This window comes from Mytilus edulis, chromosome 1 (assembly GCF_963676685.1).
Source record: "Mytilus edulis chromosome 1, xbMytEdul2.2, whole genome shotgun sequence".
Taxonomy (NCBI): Eukaryota; Metazoa; Mollusca; class Bivalvia; order Mytilida; family Mytilidae; genus Mytilus; species Mytilus edulis.
The window spans coordinates 97,142,372-97,166,512 of NC_092344.1; the positions used below are offsets into that span (position 1 = coordinate 97,142,372).

Below are 24,141 nucleotides of genomic sequence, written 5' to 3' on the forward strand. Positions count from 1 at the left end.
CCACCTGGACCAATGAGCAAAGTGAGCTTTTTACTTTGTTTCCGTCGTCTGATTTACGGTCGTCGTCGACCCCCGTTCATAATTTTTATAGAAATATTCTCGTCTGAAACCAGTTGGCCATGTTTATATAAATTAAACTTGGCAAAAATCCTCATAGGGGTATATAAAGACAAATGTAATATACCACTGTTCAATAGCCATAAATCGCTTGAGCGAAATAAAATATTTGTTACAAACTAAAATTAAGTTTAAAAAAATGTGTCCGATGACCCTGCTTGTCAACTAAGTTGTCGACATGGCTTAAATAGAAAACAGGGGTAAAGTGCAATGTTGGTCTTATATTTTGTAAATAGTTATAAATAGAGAATAGTGTGTCCTATCAATTGTCCATATTCGTCAAAACTGATGGACGATTTATTGTAGGAATTATTGGACTTAAATGACAAATTTAATCTTTCTTTTCAATTTTTCTGTTATCTTACAAAATATGATATATAAGGAGAACCTTTAAAAATCAAAAATGATCAGCCAGATAAGTTATACAATAAGTGGAAAGGTAGTAATCAGCTGTCTGCTCCTTATTAGAGTCATTGCCTTATGTTAGAAATTTTTATAATTTTTTTGCGTTTAAAGCATATATTTTAGAAATTATCATAGAAAGATGAAAACATAAATGATCAGCAAAATAATACAAATCGATATTGAAGTTATTGCCTTTTAACGACGATTTTACCATTTTTGTTTTGCGTTTTGCCTCATATGATAATTTGAAAGATGAATAGACACTATAAATCACAACTTTCAATGATCAGCAGGTCAGGATATAATAACAGCTCAAATTTTGCCGATGTAGTCAGTGAGGATTTTTCACTCTTTGTGTTTTGAAAATGAACTACAGAAGATAGATATGGAGAAACTAAATATACCTAATGATCAGCAATACCGAGATTTTAAACAGAAAATCAATCGACAAATATATAAACAGATACCTGACAGAACTATGAATCGTCAACATCTAAATGTCATTTCATTGATTTATTTTTTTCATGTTTTTGTTTTATTCATGGGGCCAACAAGTTGTCTTATTATACCTCCCCTTCTTTAACATTCAACCTAAGGTATGTCTAGGAGTGTTGATTTATAATATCGCCTTGGGCACATTTTACATCTTTATTTGAGAGCATCAGCACCAGTGATAAAATCTCAAAAAGATGGTTTCTACGATGAGTTTCTATGGAATGGACCATCAAGCTTTTTTTCTAAAAATAAGGGCGTATTGCGTATGGTCTACAACAAATCAACGAATCACTACCAACCTATTCAAATACGGTTCTTTTGTGTACATTTGCCTTGAATGTGATGTTCTTGACGTAAATAATGCTTCCTATATGGCCAAACAGACACATTTCTGTCATATGTCCTTTATTCGGACATAGTCATACATCTATAATCAATCTGTCCTAGGGTTTTATTTTTGAAGGTCATTAAATGAAGTAACATTAAGAATTTTCATCCGTTTATCACAAAATTACACATACTTTTGATTTATGTATTAATGTCTTATTTTCTTTTACAAGTGTTGATTTCTCACGTTGTAATTGATAATTTTCTTTCTTTATATCCTCATGCATTTGATTTAATCTAGAAACTTCTGTCTCCAATTCTCCCTTTTTTCGTTTGAATGACAGTTCTTTTTCTTCTTTGCGTATCTTTTCTTCTTCAGTCATTTGCTTGAACATATCTATCACTCGTTCGTTTTCAGCTTTATCTATTTCATATTTTTCAATTTTTTCGAGAAGTTCAATATTTTTTGCTTCTTTCATTAGTTTATGATGAATCTACAAAATATTTAAAGGAGAATCATATAGTCACAGCCATAAAATGTAACCTATTTTTCGCATGTAAGTGGTCGATATCAGGTTAATCAGAATATATTACAAAATCCGTATGTATTCACTTTCGTATGACAGATCAATATGCATTCACTTTCAGTTTTAACAGTAAAATTTGAAATTATCATTTCGTGCAACACAGTTTCATTTTTCACATCCAAATTGTATATTTTTAGTGCTTCATCAATTCATTAAAGAAATATACTTTAATTAAAAGCTTTGATGAGGATAAAGAAGAAAATGAGAACACACGATAGAGCCCTTTCTGTTTGATAGGGATGATTTTTTTGTTTGACTAAGGAACGTAGCATATACATGACACGTATGACTTGAATATTTGTTTTTTAATCTTAAGTTAAATATATGTATATAATCATAAATAGTGTATGCCTGAAAAAATAAAAGCATCTCGTATGTATAAGGATCCATCTGATGTTACAAATTCTCAACATAAAATGTACGCTAATTAGTTTTACCGTGTTAAATCTGTGTGTGAGTTTAGGATAACACCAATTATCAAATTAGATTGACTTTTGTACTGAAAAGCAGCTAGTGCGCTTTTTGTATAAGCTCGCGTACAGATTCACACAAACATAACCACCACAAAATTATTATTTATCGATCCAGTTTTTTACATTTTTTTTTTATTAAGTTCTACGTTTTAGCTCAGTTTAATTATTTGAATGTCAAAATAATAAAATTAAAACATCTTGCCTCACTTTTGAATATCAATTATATGGTCATTTTTATAAATTTTCTGTTTACAAAACTTTGAATATTTCGAAAAACTAAGGATTGTCTTACCCCAGGAATAGATTACCGTAACCGTATTCGGCTCAACTTTTTTTGAATTTCGGGTCCTCAATGCTCTTCAACTTTGTATTTGTTCGGCTTTTTAACTGTTTTGATCTGAGCGTCACTGATGAGTCTTATGTAGACGAAACGTGCGTCTGGAGTATTAAGTTATAATCCTGGTACCTATTTTTTTTCTAGTACCAGTGATGTATATAATTACTTTTAATATAAAATAAATCTGTAAGACAGTAATGATAGTCTATTCAGTATAATAAATTAAATAACACATAACTGAGAGGGTGATAGAGTAGATTGGTACCACTCGAATAAGCATTGTCAACCTTGGCTTCGCTGCAGTTGACAATGTTTTCTGATCTATGTATTATTTGTATACTGCTACTTCTAGAAATAATAATCATAATAATTGTCAAATTTAAAACAAAACAATAAAAATATTTATTTAATCCAAGTCTGTGGATATATATGCGGATAGTTGTAAAACATAAAGTGGCAAATTAAATTCATGTTGAGGTCGAGAAAGTTATATAAACTAAACTTCTACTTTTTACTAGATCGAATCTCTAATCTAAAATTTTAGCTTGCCAGTTAGCATAACAATCCCATGGAAAACATTTCATACGACTCGAAAATAACATTCTGACTCTAAGGCGACCAGTATTTGCTCTTTGTATTACATACGAGTTCAAAGCGGTGACATACAGTGGCACTTACAAGTTCAATAACAGAAAGGCGATAAATACCAAAAGGACATTCAAACTAAAAAACAAACTGAAATTCTGGGACAAAAACGAAAACGACTTTAGACAAAACAAAAGTAGACAAAACACAACATCAAATTAGGTTATGAAACACGGACTCCTTTAAAAAGAACTATGGCGATCTCAAATGCTCCGAAGGGAAGCGAATCCTGCCAAACATGTGAAACCAGTCACGTGGTTCATGTTAGTACAAATCGTTGATAGTTCTAACTTGAAGAAAAGTGAATGGGATTGTCGTTTTGACAATTGAAATATATCCGTCGTCATTTCCGAAACATATTTGATATAGGCCAACCAACTTGCGATAGCGTTTGTATCATTTTTGAAGGTAGTAATATTTCACCTTCACCCCTAAAAACTCGTTGTTCAGTAGCTTCCGTGTGATAAGTAACACTATGTTGCTAAAGTCATGATAAGAAATGCAACCTCTGAAATATAGTGTCAACTAGGAGATATGTACTCCGTATGCAGTCGCTGCTGGTATGTTGCTATATGGAAATGATAAGTGCTCAAATTGGTGAAATAAATCATCTTTTTTCGTAAAATTTTGTTCTCAAAGACCCCTATTGTCAATTTCTGGATGTAAGTGACGATATGATACACACCTAACTGTATAGGTTGTAGCCTTAGGTTCAAGATCGATGGGATAGAAGAGTTCAACATAGTCAAAATTGAATAATTTACTGAGAGAACATCATCTATATAGCGGAGGTAAAGCCTAGTGCTAGCGCCATTTTTATTTTGTAAATCAAAATATCAAGCATCTTGATAATGTCAGTCTTAGATAAGGTTTTGTTATGATGTTTTTACAAAATTTGATTTACCTCTCTCAATATAAGATAATTGTACCTACATTCGGCAGTTTTTTTAATTGAAACAAAGCAAGACATACTCTTTCGATTTTTCTTTTGGTTTGGAATTAGGTATACGTGTCTTTTGTCAAGAGAAGAAAATTCAAATGTTTTAACAATGTTTTAACAGGACTTGATTGTATGCACTCGAACAGCTCTCGTGAATTTGTTAACCGCACCCACCCTCCCCTTTCCATCAAAGACAAGAATTGAATAATATGAATGCTTCACCTCTTAGAACACAAAAGTGAGTGCCTTGTTAGGAGAATAAAAAATAATCAAAAATAACGTTTCGTATTGATACTGAATATTACTGGGTACAAAACAAAATGTGTTTATCATAGTTGAATGACAATGGAATTCATGAATGCGAAGTGTACTTACAATAGTAACATTTACTTACATATAAATCTCCTTTGTAAACTTTTTTTTTGTTTTTTATGTCATTACATTTAAAATAAATTTGAAATATATAACCTGAGTTTCCCATTCTCGTATCTCTGCTGGTCTAAGAGGACCAAATAGGCAGGCATCACTTTTTTGATATACGTCTCCGTTTGCTGTGTATAGTCGATTGAATTTATCCACGGTGTAAAATGTGATCTCTAAGACAAAAATATCATCTGTAAAAGAAGTGCATTTAATGTTAGAAAATGTAGATCTGTAATTTTAGGTTGTCAAACGGTGAAATGTATGCATTCTGTTATAATTTTTTCCAGTGCAAAATGAAGATCGTTTGGTATCCTTGTAGCTTTCAAGGAATTTCCAATTGTCTGTGTTTGGTGGTCTTTATATAACATAACTTCTATTCATTCTCTTTTTTTGGTTAAAGTCTGTATTGAACTTCAGCTTAAGTTATAGACTTTGAGATTTTGTATTTTATGATGTCTATCTGTGCTATATTTTCCTTTTTTGGGGGAGAAGGGACAGAGAGTCATTGACTTATGCATTAAATTTTAATATTATCATTCTTCGTATATTCAAAACATTTTGCTCTAAATTTCTCTCTTTGTACTATAGTTGCGTTTATGGGGGATTATTTTGTTGTTAAAGTTGAATAAAAGATTGAAAACAACACGTTTAATAATTTCAATGCGTCCGTAGCGCTTTTCTGGATTTATCTTCAAAAAAAAAATAGCCAAATTCATCTAAAGTCAACTTTGCCTGATGGAGTTGAAACCTTAGTTGCTTAATAATTTCAAAATTTATAAACGGACAATTTTAGAACAATTTGTTAAATCATGTCAGTACCGAAGTACTGACTTCTTAACTGATGATACCCTCGGGGACTGATAGTCCACAAGCAGAGGTATCGACCCAGTGATGTAAAAAATTGAAAACAGCACGTTAAATAATTTCCATGCGTCCGAAGCACTCTTCTGGATTTACATCCATTAGGAACGCTCAAAGCGAAACATTTGAAATCCGAGGATGGATAAGAGAGCATTGAAATTACTAAACGAGATGCATTTAGAGACCTTACGAGTTCAAAGGACAGTGTGCTCTAGTGACGGATTTTATCTGTTCTGTTATTAAGAAATATATTTTCATAAAAAATATTCAATAAAAGCAATAAAAATAACTGATAGATACTTTTTACCTAGATCATATCCATCTGCTCTGCGCACTGGTACAAACGTTACACTGTAATGAATTGTACTGAGAGGAGGATTCAAATCACACTTCATTATCTGCGCAATTCGTCTTCTTAGACGATCTCTTTTCTCATGATTGCAATGCAGTCCTACAACTCGTCCTGAATTAGAAAGAAACATTTCACATACTTAATGAATATGTCTTTGTTTGTAAAATTTTTAAATTCTGAAACTGTTTTCCCATGGCACTAAACATGAAATCTAATCTGTAGACAAAGACACAAAGAAGTATACTGCATGATTGAAATTACAAAATCGGGTGATGCAAGATCATTACATTAGCTGCATCAAACTTGTCTATCAATTTTAGTCTTAAACGGTTATTTTTATCTTAAAATCGTTCGAAATTCTAGACAATAAATAAATCAGCCCAGTTCAGTCTTTCATTAAATTTTTAGACTTATCCACTGCAGTAACTGCAGTAAATTCAGTAATATCAGACAAGGGTTTGCGATTAATTTAGTATTGTTCAGTAGCTTGAAATACAATTAAGTATGATGTTGACTAGTACATGTAATTAACAACTACTGAACAGTCTGCTCATAGTCTGAACAGACCGCAATCGACTTTTAGCGAATTTACTGAAGTAGTAAGTCTGAAAAATTAGAGCGAGGGGCTTGCCCAAAGCTCTTATTTTCATAGTATATACCTTTAATACACTATCCAGTTTAGCACATATTTAGATCTTGAGTAATCCTGTAATTGGTCTATTGATATGTTTTGGCTGACTAGGTGTAGCTCATTTACGTAGTTTTCTAAATCTACTCACTATTATCATTGTAAGATGTTGACTCCAGAATGAAAAGATTGTAGTTTCTGGTGTAAGTATGTTTATTGGTTTATTTGTGTAAAGAGGAGGGACGAAAGATACCAAAGGGACAGTCAAACTCATAAATCTAAAACAAACTGACAACGCCATGGCTAAAAATGAAAAAGAAAAACAGAAAAACAATAGTACACATGACACAACATAGAAAACTAAAGAATAAACAACACGAACTCCACAAAAAACTAGGGGTGATCTCAGGTGCTCCGGAAGGGTAAGCAGATCCTGCTCCACATGTGGCACCCGTCGTGTTGCTTATGTGCTTATGTATCAAGCTGTGTTTAACTATACATTATAAATTTTAAAACATATAGATAGTTTACAGAGGCAGCTCCAAAAAGATGGTGGTGGAAAACGCTCGAAATGACAAATGTAAAACAATTCAAATGCGAAAACTAACAGCCTAATTTATGTGCATAATAATAAACAAAAACAAATATGCTGCACAGCAACCAACAAAGGACAACAACAATTAAAAGCTCCTGACTTGGGACAGGCATATACAAAATATGACAGGTAATACTCGTTTGAAGGCGCAAAACATCCCATAACCTATGACAATGGTGTAACAGTACAACATTAGACCAAACTTTAAAAATCAGTGAAAAGGCTAACTCATCAGCTGGATACAAATGGAAACATGTATACCCAAATGTGCGTTTTTCAATATCTGTTAATTTCACTTATCGTTAATTTCGTTTAACCCTAGGTCGTATCTTATTGATATATACACTACTTTTCTATACTCGGAACGACTGTCAATAGTTGGAGACAACATGTTACAAAACCCTGATTGTATTCTATCCATCTTAACTAAAGTTCAAGATATTAATAAGCTCATCACAGATACCAGGACTAAATTTTATATATACGCCAGACGCGTTTTGTCTACAAAAGACTCATCAGTGACGCTCGGATCCAAAAAATTTAAAAAAAAAAAGCCAAAAATATAGTACGAAGTTGAAGAGCATTGAGATCCAAAATTCCTAAAAGTGTTGCCAAATACAGCTAAGTTAATCTATGCCTGAGGTAGAAAAGCCTTAGTATTTAAAAAAATTAAACAGTTAATTTATAAATATAACAATATCAATGATAATTCATGTCAGCACAAAAAGTATAGTAAACATTTCTGAATTTACACATATTACAGTAGCTCTGAATAAAACATGTTACAAGTTTCTTATTACCTTTATCGTTAACACCAACATATACCGTTCCCTTTTCTCTGTTGTTCACAATACCACATGCATAATTTGCAAGACACCTTTTCTGTCCAGTTCTCAAAAAGTTTTCCTCGATATTGCCACCTCCTTCTTTAAATTCTTTTTGTCTAGTTTCGTCGCCAAGATATTCTTCATATAGATATATAGTTTCAGGTCTTTTACTTTGTATCCTTTTAGCAAATATCTTTTTGTAAGATGCGGCTATTTGTGTGAATTTGAATCCACTATTATTTATACTGTTGCTGATTTCCTGTACTTCATCGAATGATTGTAAATATATAATCGCGGACTTTGTATCTCCACAATCTTCTATATCCAAGTTATCCACTGATATGTCTACATTAAATTTCTTTAATACATCCTTGATTGCTTGTTTAAGAATTGTATCGTTTTCCCATTTTAAATTATTAACTTCGATGACAAATTCTGTCGACATATTCTAGTGAAATTTAAAATGCATTTATCAAAGGAAATTGGTCGATAATTAATGTATTTGCAGTTGCTATGTAACACTCAATGGATATCTATTTTCTAAAAATGGTTATCATTCAAGGAAGTAAAATACCCGGTTTGTTGTTTTATTTTTTGATATTGTTTCGAAATTTCAATTGAAATGAAATATTACAACATCTAAATTTTTTAAACTGTACTGAAATTTGTCGTTAATTTCATGCGAAAAATTGTTATTTAGATGGTCTTAATTAGGCAATGCATATATATAGACACATTGTTGACACTGTAATACGGTTTTTTAAATGGGCAAGGACTATATTTATATATTTTCATGAAAGGAAAACAAGACGACCTCAAACATGATGTCAAAGTAACACAGATTTTATATCTATTTAAAATCGTTTAACTGCCTATGAATACATGAATGCAGAAAAATGACACATTTCAATTTATACTTTTTTTGATATAACCATTAAAATTTAAAACTGACTTTGAATATAGAAAACTGATACATGCTACATGTTGTGAAAAAGATCTACAAAAAACAATACGACCAAAAATATTACTAGTATGTTATATACATATATACATTCATGGATCTACAATCCGTCGATACCTGTATCTTGGCATTGCACAATGCCATGTTTTTCTCTGTCTGTTTATGACGTCTTATACTAAATCCATTGCATGTTTGATGTGTACGGATTGATAATTTAGTCTTAGATGCATGATTATTTTATATATAAGTTCTTAGTGGCATTGAACTAGCTGTCAGTTAACTGCAAGTACTCTCAGATGTGTACCTAGTGTCTTTTTGTTGTTGGGATGTACAAGTACCCCGCTATGTCCTCTTGTATTTTTGTCCATCTGATGAGTTACGCCTTTTTCAACTGATTTTTATAGTTTGCTCTTATGTTGTACTGTTAAACCAGTGTCCAAGGTTAGTGGGAAGGTTGGGATCCCGCTAAAATGTAACCCCGCCACAGTATGTGTGTTTGTGCTATGTATGTTTGTGCCTGTCCCAAGTCAGGAGCCTGTAATTTAGGAGATAACTGTATTGTATTTTAAGCTCCGACGGCATCAATTGGGGATTTGATGGTCGCAAATTAAGTTTACTGGCGACGCGTTAGCGGAGACAGTAAACGGGTATTTGCGACCATCAAATCCAAAATTGATGCCGTCGGAGCTTAAAACACAATATTGTTATCTCCATTCTAATGAAACTGACATAAAACAACGTTAAAACATGTATTTAAAATCTGTCAAATGCCGTCTGCGCTTGCGCGTGCGTCCCATAGCATCAATAGTCAATTGATGCCATGTAAGAAAGTGACGTTATCCAATCAAAATGAACGTTACAAACGTTGTTGCATTAGAATCAGTGGTTGTCGTTAGTTTATGTGTTACATGTTTGTTCTCCGTTCATTTTTTGTACATAAATAAAGACAACAGTAGTATACTGCAGAAACAAAACAGAAACACGCCATTAAAATGTAACACACAGAAACGAACTATAATATAATAATGGCCATTTTCCTGACTTGGTACAGGAAATTTTAAGAAAAAAAATGCTGGTTGAACCTGGTTTTGTGACATGACAAAACCTTCCGCTTGTAGGCAATGTGAAATATAACATTAAAATCATAAGATTACTTGACAGAACTACAATACAAATAAACGGGAGAACATATAAGACAGAGAAACACACGAATAATAGCTAACAAAAGGTACCAGGTTTAAAATTTAACACGTCAGACGCACGTTTCTTCGACACAAATCAACCCCAAGGGTGACTGGGGTATATAAATATGGTCACTTGGTCTTCTCCCGACCGGCAGTAAAACGCTTGCTGAAGCGGGGCGTCCGTTTGGCTGTGCGGAATGTATCAAGCTCGCAGTCACGTCCGGTCAGAAGGAGGACGTTAAATCCGATGCCTCGTGTTAATAGAGTGCCACGCTCTTTTCATGTTAAGAACCCTTGCAACCACTCTTTGAGGGGTCCGTAGGTGACCTGTTGCAAGGCAAAATTTCTGTCCCTATCCAATATACCCTAATTTTCATGTGGCAGTCCAAATTTCCCCGACCATCATCCTAGATGGCCTCTATTACAATAACCTACCTATTGTATTTATTGTGAACTTGTTCTCGTCCTGAATATGTATGAAATATTTGCCACTGGACGTTAAGCAACCAACAATCAATTAATCAATCAATCGACACAAAGCTAACAAGTAACGCTCAGATGAAAAACGTTCGAAAGCCAAACCAAGTACAAAATTGAAAAGCACTGAGGACCAAAAGTTCCAAAAAGTTGTGACCAATACGACTAGGGGTTTTTGCCTGGGATAAGAACGTCCTTATTTTTTGGAATAATTCATACTTTTGCAAACAGTAAATTCTATAAAATGACTAGATAGATAAACATGATAAAACCGAAGAAGTGACTAGCTATAGAATAAAAACGGATACATTGCATAAAGCAACCTAAACCAGCACATAATTTTACACACCCGAGTTAGCCAAAGCCATCAACGCACAAGCGACGTCACATTTGAATTTCTAAATAATAATTCCCAAAAATAAGATAGAATTAGGATAGAATTCAAGATTAGATTTGTAATACTGATATAACAGTTATTAATAACAATGAAAATTACAATACTAATACATATCAAATTGTGGTAGTAATTAGATAAAAACTAAAATTTTATAAATGAACTGGGTGATTAATCATCTTTACCGTAACACACGAATATAACAGAAAAATATTAGATTAACAACTACAAACGATAAGACATTAGACACAATCCGATTGGAATAACGTTTTTTTTTTATTTGAATTGTTTTACATTGTCATTTCGGGGCTTTTTATAGCTGACTATGCAGTATGGGCTTTGTTTGAAGGCCGTACAGTGACCTATAGTTATTAATTTCTGTGTCATTTTGGTCTTTTGGGGAGAGTTGTCTCGTTGGTAATCATACCACATCTTTTTTTGTAATTCATCAATAGCTTATAGCTACGGGCACATAAACTTCTTATCAATTTATTAATCATATCTTCATGCCTGGATATTCCAGATCTTTGTATCTGAACCTCCTCATTAGAAACGTATAGTTTTATCGTATTTGTACCGTAAATAAATGCTTGTTTTATCACCCCTCTCTATATTCCATTCGAATATTTTTTCTTTATTTCCATCACAGGTCTAAAAAATAACTGCTAGAAAAGTACGACAACCCAACATTATCTTTCAACTTTACGTGCCGCTATCAAAATGATGTTCTTTCATCCCATACTTGGATGTATGGTGATTTGTTGATCGCATCCGTCCCACTGAACTTTACTAACATCACATACACATTATTTCTTATAAAGATGAGTAGTTGTTGTATGATGACCAAAATGAGACAACTATCAACCAGTGTTCAAATAAGTAGATTAAAGCAATTATAAGTCATCGTGCGATCTTGAGGAATGTTAAAAACCCATACCGTATATTCGTCAATATAAGACCCCAATCTGTAAAAATTCAACGAAAAAAACATTCTAAAATAGGAAACATCTCTGTGTCTTATTCATTCTAGAATGATTCAGGATTGACGTGAAAGTAAAATACACCTTAAACGACCATTTTTAAAAATCTAATCATCAGGTATTTCGGCAAGCAGTATTACTAGCGTTTTCTATTTAGCTTTAGTATCAATATCTTAGAAAAATATATTGATTTGCATTGGTGCATAATTAGAATGTTTTACTTGATTGACTTTCTTCAAACAAAATTTTTGTAACAGATTCAATAATTTCGAAGATATACAAGAATTAGTCGGTCACATAATTGATAAATTCATGGTTGACAATCAAAATTGTGTGACCAGTATTAGTTTATTTTATTGCTATTAGAGTAATATATATATAATTGTCTTCCGCTGAATGCACTGCAGAGAACAAAGGAGTACCAGAAGTCCTTGCGTCTCTCCATTCGGTTTTGTAAGCGGTATTATGTGTACAATTTTTGTAATATTTATCTAGAAATTGGTATCAAAATTTATATCAGCAATGATTCGGAAAGTTCAAAATCAGGGCCGAAAAACGTTTTTGGAAAGAGTCATAACCCTTAAAAATATAAAGTACATGAATAGTAACATTACAATCGCTCTCATATGTACAATGTTTTGTTAGATTTTCTTTGTTTTGTTTCGTCGCTGAGGTATTGTTCATATGCATATGCATGTACAGGTCTTTTACTTTTAACCTTGTTGACATATATCGATGTCTAGAATGTGTTCGCTATCTGGGCGAACTTGAAACTATTGTTATTAATAGTCGCGACAGCATGTTTGTCATCAATTGATTTTAAACATACAGTGTGTGTTCCACCACACTATTCAATATCCAATTTATCCACAGAAAAATCTACATCTGGATTGTTTTTTTAATACATTTCAATTGTGTTTTTTATCTGGTGCAGGAAAATTAGTACCGTTAATGTTATTACTACCACTGGGTCGATGCCTCTGCTGGTGGACTGTTAGTCCCCGAGGGTATCACCAGCCCAGTAGCCAGTACTTCGGTACTGGCATGAAAATACGGATTTTTTGTGTTATTAAAATTTGCTGTTACACAATAGTAGAAATTATTATAAATTAAGGAATGTATCTCCCTCATGCAAAGCTCTGATTCCTTTCACGGATTTGGCTTTACTTTTTGGACCTTTTGGATTATAGCTCTTCATCTTTTATATAAGCTTTGGATTTCAAATATTTTGGCCACGAGCATCACTGAAGAGACATGTATTGTCGAAATGCGCATCTGGTGCAGTAAAATTAGTACCGTTAATGTTATTAAGATGATGTCATTATCATTTTTTCAGTTGAGCACTTCTATCACGAATTCTGTCAATACTTTGGACTTTATCTTATAGAATTTTTTAATGCATTGATCAAAAGTATTTAAATAAAACATTAATTGTATTGGTCGTTGCTATGCGACATTCAATACAATGATATTTTCTGTAAATGGTTACAGGAAAGTAATATACTCGTTACAGTTGTTCGATTCTATCTTTCATTTTTGACATTATAATTGGAATAAAAAAAAATTAAAAATCTGGAAATTGTTTTGTAAATATCATGATAATCATCAGGACTGTTTAAACACACTGGTTTTTTAATGTATAGAAATACAAATCTCACATAGTCTAAGTTTCATATTTTTTTTTGTTTGTTGACCATTTTCTTTTCCTCATTCATTTGTGGGCGGATTAAATATAGAATTTCTTCTTTTTTTTTTCTTAAATTTCTTAGGTAACGTTTTAGAACATTTATCGTTAAATATTCAGCCGAAAGGAACGAATCTGTGGTACGTATTGTATGTACTGATTAAAGGGAAATGAATAAACAATTTAAACCAAATTGTTCAGAGAACAAATGAAGGAAAACAAAGCTGCAATTGGTCTATACAGGGTCATTTCCGGTTCTCTTGTGTAAATAATATGCCTTGAAACCTAATGCGAAAATTTTCATGGCTTTATCGTGTATGCATATGAGTTAAAACGAAGGAAGACATAGAGAATGTGAAATTAACTTGTGACCTTGGCCACAATTGCAAGATCATAAACCAAGTTCTTCAAAGTTACTGTTTAACATCGCCATACGTGCAATTTTAACTATTTACACCACTGGGTCGATGCCACTGCTGGTGGACGTTTCGTCCCCGAGGGTATCACCAGCCCAGTAGTCAGCACTTCGGTGTTGACATGAATATCAATTAGATGGTCATTTTTATAAATTTACTGTTTACAAAACTTTGAATTTTTTTAAAAACTAAGGATTTTCTTACCCCAGGAGTAGATTACCTTAGCCGTATTTGGCACAACTTTTTGGAATTTTGGGTCCTCAATGCTCTTCAACTTTGTATTTGTTTGGCTTTTTAACTATTTTGATCTGAGCGTCACTGACGAGTCTTATGTAGACGAAACGCGCGTCTGGCGTATAAAATTATAATCCTGGTACTTTTGATAACTATTTACACCACTGGGTCGATGCCACTGCTGGTGGACGTTTCGTCCCCGAGGGTATCACCAGCCCAGTAGTCAGCACTTCGGTGTTGACATGAATATCAATTAGATGGTCATTTTTATAAATTTACTGTTTACAAAACTTTGAATTTTTTGAAAAACTAAGGATTTTCTTACCCCAGGAGTAGATTACCTTAGCCGTATTTGGCACAACTTTTTGGAATTTTGGGTCCTCAATGCTCTTCAACTTTGTATTTGTTTGGCTTTTTAACTATTTTGATCTGAGCGTCACTGACGAGTCTTATGTAGACGAAACGCGCGTCTGGCGTATAAAATTATAATCCTGGTACTTTTGATAACTAATTAGATATAAGCGAGGATATAAGAGGGAAAAAAACTCCCATTAAATATCAAGTTAACCTTTGAAATAAAATGTGTGTATAAGTTACGACATATTACAACTATAATTAATCAATTAAGTAGAAATAATTGATCAATATCGTTTACGGGTTTTAAAAAGAAGTTAATACAAGCCAAAATCAAAATTTTAAATATGACCTTGACCTTGACCTTTTAACTTGACTTAATTTTCTATTTCTGGTTTTGACCAATGACCTCAAATCAACATATGCTAGGTCTCTATTACCAATGGTTACAAGTTACGAATGCATACTACTAATAGATGCATAACTCTCATATATATAGAGTATCAAAACCAGGTCAAAACCAATCTCAACATCTTGAAATATAACGAGCAGTTTGGTAACTTAAATTTGTGTTTCATTTACGGTTGCAAAGGAGTAATGGCAACGTGAAAACGGTGTTTGAGGAGATAATTTTTACAAGAAAATGTAAGGTAAAACAGGGTCAGTCTCAAAAGTGTATCAAATGCTCGATATTATATACAAAATATATCAAATATCAAAGCAGCAATAATACTGCAGAAGACCAACATTTAGCAGAAGATAAAAGAATAATAATCAAAAGCAATAAGCTACAAATAGTTTGCTGGTATCTCCTATTGTTGCAATTTTCATGAACTATACTCGACAAATACAACCAAACATTTCGTTTACGTATATGTATGGCATGCAGAAGCTAATGTTTACTTTGAATATGAGCTTATACATGGCTTGTGATCTAGATTGCCTTATTTTCAATTAGTATTATTTTCAGTCGATTTGGTCTTTTGCGAAATATTTCATAAGTCATGTCTGAATTTTTTTCATTTTTGATAAATTGCATTTGGAAAATGATCTCTTTTTTTCAATGTAAATTGAGCGATTATGAAATTCGGTTAAATTTTTTACGTCTCATGAATATTGGCAAAAGTGTTTACCTCTTGAAACGTTAAAAAAAATAAGGTATATCTTAAATTACTGACTAAATTGACATAATCATTGAAATGCTTGAAATGTTTCTGTTCAAAAAAAATATTAAATTGATCGTTGATCAATGTATAAGGTTTTCGCTTCGCACTTTAATGTTCAAAATGGATTTAAAAACATCATTTTATTTATTTTCACAGCCAAAATCTGGTTAAAATTTAATTGACAATGATACAAAAAAGGAAAAGGAAGTGATAACACTATATTGTAACCGTAACATATATATATTGATCTCCGTTTATGTATTATCCTTCTTTCAATGACCATTTTTATCTTGGATGCTGTAACTTACATACTTAAATTGAAATTAAGTACTAGATAAAGACCAAATTCGTATCAGTTATTCTAAATTCCAATACCTAACAAAGAAACAAGTTTCTATTGCCGCCCTGAATCACAATGACACAGTTGGGGTTTTATCACAGAGCAGAAGCTCACACCAGGCTCAGTCGAAGTAAAGACTACTTGACTAAAAAAGATTTTTCTGCAAAATGTCAATACCCAATATCTATCATACTCATTTTTACCGGAGATCAGAATTGAGTGTTGGATTGCAAATAAACTGACTGAGGGTGACACTTCTTGAGGTTTTCCTCAATAAAGGGGTTCATATTAACACATTTCTGATTCTTGTTCAAATCCATACACTGCCACTTTAAATTTTGATTAAGATAAAAATGTTGGTGCATGATTAAGGGTAATCATAACCCATCAAAGACAGCCCTCATTTAGACAATTTTCTAAAAAGATTTACGTAGGTCGTACGTAAATAAAGGCAACAGTAGTATACCGCTGTTCAAAACTCATAAATCAAAAAATAAAAAACAAAATCGGAAAAGTCTTTGAACTACAATGTAAAACAAACTTAACTACAAAGCAAATTCAAAAGAAGGAAATTAATACTGGCAAAATCAATACTGATCAATCAACAGAACAAGTGAAAAGCAACTACCATATTTCTTCTGTCAGTACATTTATTGTATCGAAGGAAATGGTGATATATGATTAAAAACTATATGAATACTATCTTATTTTACAACATTTAGTTCAAAGAATTACATAAATACTGTTAACCATGTCCGATTACTAAGCATGGTTAAAAAAAAATAGCAGAAGAGTTCTTGATATCAACATTTAGTGATATATCTAGTGGATAGTTGTCTTGTTAGCAGTCATACAAAATTTCCTTGTTTTCTTTATCATTATTGAAAGAGATGTTGAAATTGATTAAGAAAACAGAAGATCCCGCAAAAATTACTTTAATAAGACGTTATATCTATAGAAACTTCATTGAATCACTACGGAAATATATCAATCCAAAAACCCGCATTGAAATTGTTTTTGTTTTTGACATTAATGAAAAAAATATTGGATTGAAACAGTGCTAGAAATATCCACACTGATACGTTAGTAGAAATGCCAGCATTAAAACATTACTAAATATTCAGTCATGAAACATAACTGAACAAATAGAAATTAAACAGTAAAGAAAAGAGAGAGAGAAAACTGTACAATCCATAAAATAAGAAGCTTTACAATTATTAATATAAGAATGTGCAATGCAGTGCAATATTTACTGATCGTTTGGCTTTGAGCGTTCCTGATGAAGGTAAATCCAGAAAAGCGCTTCGGACGCAATAAATTATAAAACGTGTTGTTTTCCATATTTTAACGATTTTCTTAGTTTTTCCATATTTTTTTTTAATTCACTAGATCGACAAAACCTTAAAATAGCAAAAATGATCAGCAGACAAAATATGCAAATAAGTTAAATATGTCTTAAGTGTCAGTCAACTCCTTGTCAGAGCTATAGCCCTAAACGAGCTGTTTTTTTCTACAATGTTTTTGAGTTAAGTATAAATATATACTAGTAAATAGACTAGATGTAGATAGTAATGCGCTAAAGGGCCATTGACATCGGTTTGAAAATTGTGTCATAAGTAAATTAAATGTGTATATATTTTATATCATATTATATTTAGAATAGGTAAAACGTATCTTATGTGTTGATAAACAAAAACAAAGAAAAAAATCGCGACAAGAGAATGCTATCAAAAGGGGGAAAATACTTTAGAAAACGTCATTCTCATTGATATAACTTTCAGTAACTACGAGTACTCTTAGTTCGGTTAGGTTTTTTTACGTTAGTTGAGGAATCTTTTTGTATGTTTCGTGCCAATCTGATGAGTGAAGCAAAATCCAAATGATTTTCACAGATTGTTCCTTAATATGCTGTAAAACAAAAAAGGCAACAGTAGTATACCGCTATTCGCAAGTCATAAATCGATTGAAAGAAAACGAATCTGCGTTGCAAACTAAAGCTGGGGGAATCAGGCGCGGATCCATAGCTGTAATCGAGAGGGGGGTTTTGGGAACCATTTTTGAACATTATAAAAGTTTTCTTAATTTTTATAACAACCCTTATGTTTTCAAAAATTATCATGGTCGATCGCAAATAGGTCTTTACGAGTTTTACAGGGATGAAAGTCTTATTCTCTTGATAAGGCTGTTTGGTGGTATTCTGTGTTTTCATGAAATTTATATTCACCATTTACATTTTCAACATGTTTCTTAACAAACTTTCCGAGGTTGTGGTCAGTAGTGAACAAAACGCACAAATTGCAGTCAATTCCGTCTGGTGAAGTTAAATTGACAATGCATGGGTAATTGCGCAGCCATGCATATTTGAAGCATTTTTAAAACCCGTGCATTTCCCGTTTAGGAAAAAGAAAAGAACTATAAGTGGATGACAGTTTTCATTAGTATACTATGCACTTCAGCACTAGGTACAGATGTGGAAATAAAGTGCAATATCCTAAGATTCAGCAGGTGTATCGTTCAGCAGTTGCAGATATTAAAAAAAATTATGATATGTGTGTATTTAACGGAGTTTAGAGACAACCTGTCACCCTATTAAGGGCTCACTGGATAGTAATGTTTTAGTAAAGATAACATTAAAACAAGAAATGATTAAGTAACCCCAAACCCCCCTAAATCCGCTGGTGGGAATCACATTAAATATAAGAGGAAAACAACAAAACAATAGAAACAACAAAAAGTTGAAGTGCAACAAAAAAAAACGGCAATGCAACACACACAAAAAAAATCCATTTTCCTAACTTGGTACAGGACATTTTAAGACATATATGGTGGGTTGAACTGGTTTTGTGACTAGCCAAAGCTATCGCTTTTATTGCAATGCTAAATATAACACTAAAATGGCAACATTACATGACAGGACTACAGCATAAATAAATGGACGAACATTCAGGAGAGAGAAACACACACATACAAAATACAATAGAACATTTCGACATGCTTATTGTAATCAAAGGTACCTGGCTTATAATTTGATACGCCAGACGCATGTTTCGTCCACATAGGTTTCATCAGTGACGCTCAGGTCAAAATAGAAAAGAAGGCAAACAAACATTTTGTTCTTATTCAGCGGTTGGTTGCTCTCTTTCATATTTGTTTATCGATTGCAGATTGTTCTGTCATAAATCAGTTTGTTTGTTCTTCGTTTGCATTGCTACATATACACATGGAAAAAAGTATTGCAACACCAAATTGAAATTGAAATTAAAAAAACACTTTTTATTTTTTTGTGATATAATTTGGTAAAATAGAACTACTTAAACATTATTTAAGTATCACCTGAGTTTAATCAATAAATATCGACTCGGTAAGTTTTTATCTGCACATGCAGCTACTGTACCCGTAAACAGCAAAACAGGTGTTTTCATCCTCATTGTTTTCAACACTTTAAATAACCAAAATTTTAAAGTTATGTGATTGACACCTTGTAATGGGTCATCGACAACTCTTAACTGCAGCAAGATGACAGATTATCAGCATGAGTGAAGCAGGAGGTCGCTGTAATAACTGCACGTATTGTTGGTCATCACCATTCCACTAGAAGTCGTTTTGAGAATTAAAAATGGCACTAAACGATGTTAAAGACCTTTCGAAATAAAGAAGACCCTCTATACCATTTGCTAGGGAAAATCAAGCATAAAAAAGGTTGGTCAGAAGGAAACCCCTTGCATACAATACAATCCAAAAAAGAGAGTGTTTGGCATACAGGGACCTTTTAACAAGAACTGTTCGAGATTGACTCATCGCTACTGGTTATCGTGCGATAAGACCATTTCGGAGACCTTTGGTCACGAACAGACACACAGTTTTCCGTATCCAATGTAGTGCAGAGCTCGCTAAAATTGAAAATTAGCATCATGGAGGAAGATTCATTGTTCCAATGGAATTCGGGTCATCTTCCTGTGGACGGATCGTAGCCCAGATTTGAACCATATCGAGCATATATGGGACACTATTGGGCGGGAAGTGCGCGAAAGGACACCCCAGTTCAAACACATCATGAAATAAACAATGCCCTTCATCAGAAATGGTTGCTGCTACCTTAGCAACAAATTAGTCGATTTTTGGCAGGAATCAGAAGACGTTAAGATGCGGTTATCCGTTTGAATGGAGGCTGCGCACAAAGTACTAATTCTTTGGCGTATAACGATCAACCATGATGTGAACAGTCATCTGAAGATTAATTTTGAAATGTCTGACATTGTAAAGTTCGACTACAGTCAAAGTTGTAAAATGCATTTTTTTATACAAAAAACGCTTCATTTTGTTATTAAAATTGTGGTTATATAAATCATTTTTTTTTAAACATTTTTTGTTCGTTTCAATGCCAATGTTATCATAAACTATGTTTCAATAATATTATACAAATATCTTATTATATATCATCCAAAAAAAAAGGCTGATTTTTCAATTTTTGAAAAATCAAGGTGTTGCAATACTTTTTTCCATGTGTATATATTGTAATGTCGGGACATTTTTTCATCTGCCTGAACGGTGACCTATAGTTGCTAAAATGCACGTCATTTGGACTTTGCATAATACTTTTCTTGTTGGCAATCAAACCATAGCTGCTGATTTTTATATCAATCAAAATCGTTCCTAGATATGTTCCGTTAATTTAAACTTTGTTCAAGCTACGAGTCTCGAACAAAATGTGTTAGAAACAAAATAGAACAATTTAATGCGTTCGAAAAGCGGGGCGAAAGATACCAGAGGAGCAGTCAAACTCATAGATTGAAAATAAACTGACAACGTCATGGCAAAAAAATAAAAAGACAAACAAACAATAGTGCAGAAGACACGAAGCGGTTTCTGTATTTACCTGTCTCAAGAACAATCAATCATTGTGATAATGAATGTTAGAATGTTCTGTTCAAAGGTGTTCTATGAAAAGTTCTCACAACTTATTACATTGTCTTTAATAATTCTTGGCGAAATTTTTTTTCTTGGAAGGTTATGGTAGAAGCTGCACCGGTATCTTTATGTGCTTTATTTTAGCATTGCACACTAGGATATAATTAAAGTGTCCAATCTTGATGACTCTTGTATAAATAACTTTGTTTTCTTGTCTATGTACGTCAGCCAAGAGTAGAAATATATTTGTGTTTTTACATTTGTGTCTATATTCTTAAGGAATGTATTTCTACGCTGTTTCTGGTGTGATAACTTAATTTTCGTCACCTGAATTTTACCAATTCACATCGCACATAACTATTCGTTTGAAAAGCCAAGCAATCTATGTTGTAAATGTTTAACCTGATTCCATTCTTGAAATTTCAGTTAAAGCAAAACAGATTGATATTATTCATGTTACCTCTTCATATTCATGCTGATGAAATTCCTCCATAATCCTCTATAGATACTAATATTTATTGTTTCTTTTTTATTAATATTGGTGTTGTTTTCTGGCGTATATATATATATATCCATTGCAAAATCTTTATTATCGGTGAACATGTTTATATGGATTTTTCTAAATACTAAGGATTTTCTGCCTCAGGATTGTGTATTGGGCATAACCTTTATGAATTTTGGGTCCTCATGTTCGTCAACGCTGTACTTTATTTTGGCTTTCTACCTTTTTTTTTAATTCGAGCGTCACTAATAATGAACAGGTTGTAGACGAAAATCGCATCTGGCGTTATTCATTTAAGCCTCGACCTATGATGAGTTAATTGGTTGAATGTCCTTCAAGAGCCTTCCCTTGATGACTCCTGTGTTTGGAAAAATGCTTATCCGCATCAGTCAAAAGTAGGGTTTCGTTTGGTATATTTCAGCCATGGCGTTGTCAGTTTATTTTCAACTTATGAGTTTGAATGTTCCATTGGAATATTTCGCCACTTTTTTGTAATCGTCATAAAAATCGTCATTTTACATTTTAAACAAAAGTGCATATATTCAACTAAAATTTGTTGGCTTTAACTATCTTTCAGTAACTGTGAGTACTCATAGATCTTTGAACTTTGGGTCCTTTGTCTATAAGCTAGTTAATTTGGTTTTTGTTTTACCAATTTTACAGTTGTTATTATGTTTGTGGTATTTCTGTGTTGTCTCTTTCCAAGATTGTGAGAAAAATAATCGCTCACAAACATGTTTAATCCTTTTGCTTTTAAAATGTGTCTTTTAAAAGTCAAAAGCCTGAAATACAGTTGTTGTGGTTCGTTGATGTTAGGTATATTTTTTACTTTTTTTTTATTGTTCTGTCATAAATCAGAACGTTGGCTTTTTGTTTGAATTGCTTCATAATTCGTCATGCCTGGACTAATATAGCTGACATTACGGTTTAGGGTAATGTTCATTGCTGAATGCTGTATAATGACTTATCGTGTCTTTTATACTGGTTTGGTAGTATACCCATTAGAAATCATTCCACATCGCATTTAATAAAATATGGTAACTATTTTACATTTTTGCAGTTTATTTAAACTACAATGTCTTCGAAAATACAACCAAGGCAACAGTAGTATACCGGTGTTCGAAAGATATAAATCGATTGAGGGGAAACAAATCCGACTAACAAACCGAAACCGAGAGAAACACATCGAATGAAAGAGGAAAACAACGAAACAACAGAAACACTAAAGTGAGAAAAAAACTGGTGGGAAGTATTCCCATTAAAAGTCATTCCACATCCCATTATTTACGAAAAAAATGGTAGCTATTTTACATTTTCGCAGTTAATTCAAACTATAATATCTTCGACAAATAAAACAAAGGCAACAATAGTATACCGGTGTTTAAAAGTCATAAATTGATTGAGAGAAAACAAATCTGCGTTACAAATCAAAACCGAGGGAAACACAATAACTTTAAGAGGAAAGCAAATTAATAGCAGGAACACCAAAGTTCAACAAAAAAAAACCGCCAACACACATAGAAACGAACTATTTGATAACAACAGCCACAATCCTTACTTGATACAGGACATTTAAAAACAAAAAACGAAACCATATTGCACCTTTCTGACATCAGGTATGGTATCCAATTATTCATATTGTGATTGAATATTTCGAAAAACTAAGGATTTTCTTATCCCAGGAATAGATAGTCTTAGCCGTATTTGGCACAACATTTTGGAATTTTGGTTCCTCCATGCTCTTCAACTTTGTACTTGTATGGCTTTATAACTATTTTGATCTGCGCGTCACTATGAGTCCTATGTAGACGAAACGCGCGTCTGACGTATCAAATTATAATCCTTGTATCTTTAATAACGATTGTCTTGTCCTTTAAATTGTGTACGTATTAAGTGATCTTAGTTTACTTACGTAAAGCCTATGCTCAAGGTCTTTCTCTAAACGGCATTCCTGGTTTGACTTGCGTCTTTACGTGATTGTTTAAATGTGGTCAAAATTTTAAATCAATTTGATTTATTTTTAAACTGTAAATAAACACATCAGGAAATTAATGCCTCTTTTAACATATACATAGAAATTGCATTCATAAACTACGTACAAAACCATATCAATTTTAATTGTAAAAATATTGTCAGCTTTTAGAGAAATCGTTATATATTTCGTTCATCAATGCAAATCTTTATATTTTTTAGGGTGTGGTTCAGGGGATGTTGATTCGCATGAGTTTTTTTAAAAGGGATTTAATTGACAACATTAGATATATATTTATAAAAAATAAGATATTATGGTTATACAATTTTTTTCAATCGTACGTTTTAGATATACATCTTCGGTTGTGGATTATTAAAATACTTCAAACTGTGCTATACTTTAATTTAATATGTATATAGTTAAGGACGTAATTTTAAAAATTATGAGTGTTACATGTACCTGGTGAACATAATTTCTTTTCTAGATCTAGAAAGGAAAAATATAAGTTACAATTTCTGAAAACACAGAATCTATAAATAGTTATTACTTTTCATATT

At 32.6% G+C, this 24,141-nt stretch overlaps 1 protein-coding gene across 2 annotated transcripts; it reads right to left on the bottom strand.

Moving 5' to 3' along the window:
• Positions 1–314: 314 nt before the first annotated feature.
• Positions 315–8,567, bottom strand: LOC139496105 (schlafen-like protein 1). Of its 2 annotated transcripts, none has more exons than XM_071284579.1 (4): positions 7,986–8,567; positions 5,918–6,073; positions 4,795–4,940; positions 315–3,089 (listed from the first exon to the last, which is right to left on the bottom strand). In XM_071284579.1, the coding sequence occupies exons 1-4, from the start codon at positions 8,455–8,457 to the stop codon at positions 3,084–3,086; spliced, it is 780 nt and encodes a 259-aa protein (XP_071140680.1). In that variant the 5' UTR covers positions 8,458–8,567; the 3' UTR covers positions 315–3,083. The 2 variants fall into 2 exon arrangements, with proteins under 2 accessions (XP_071140680.1, XP_071140671.1); XM_071284570.1 differs by having other exon boundaries at positions 328–1,838; positions 7,986–8,547.
• Positions 8,568–24,141: the final 15,574 nt, after the last annotated feature.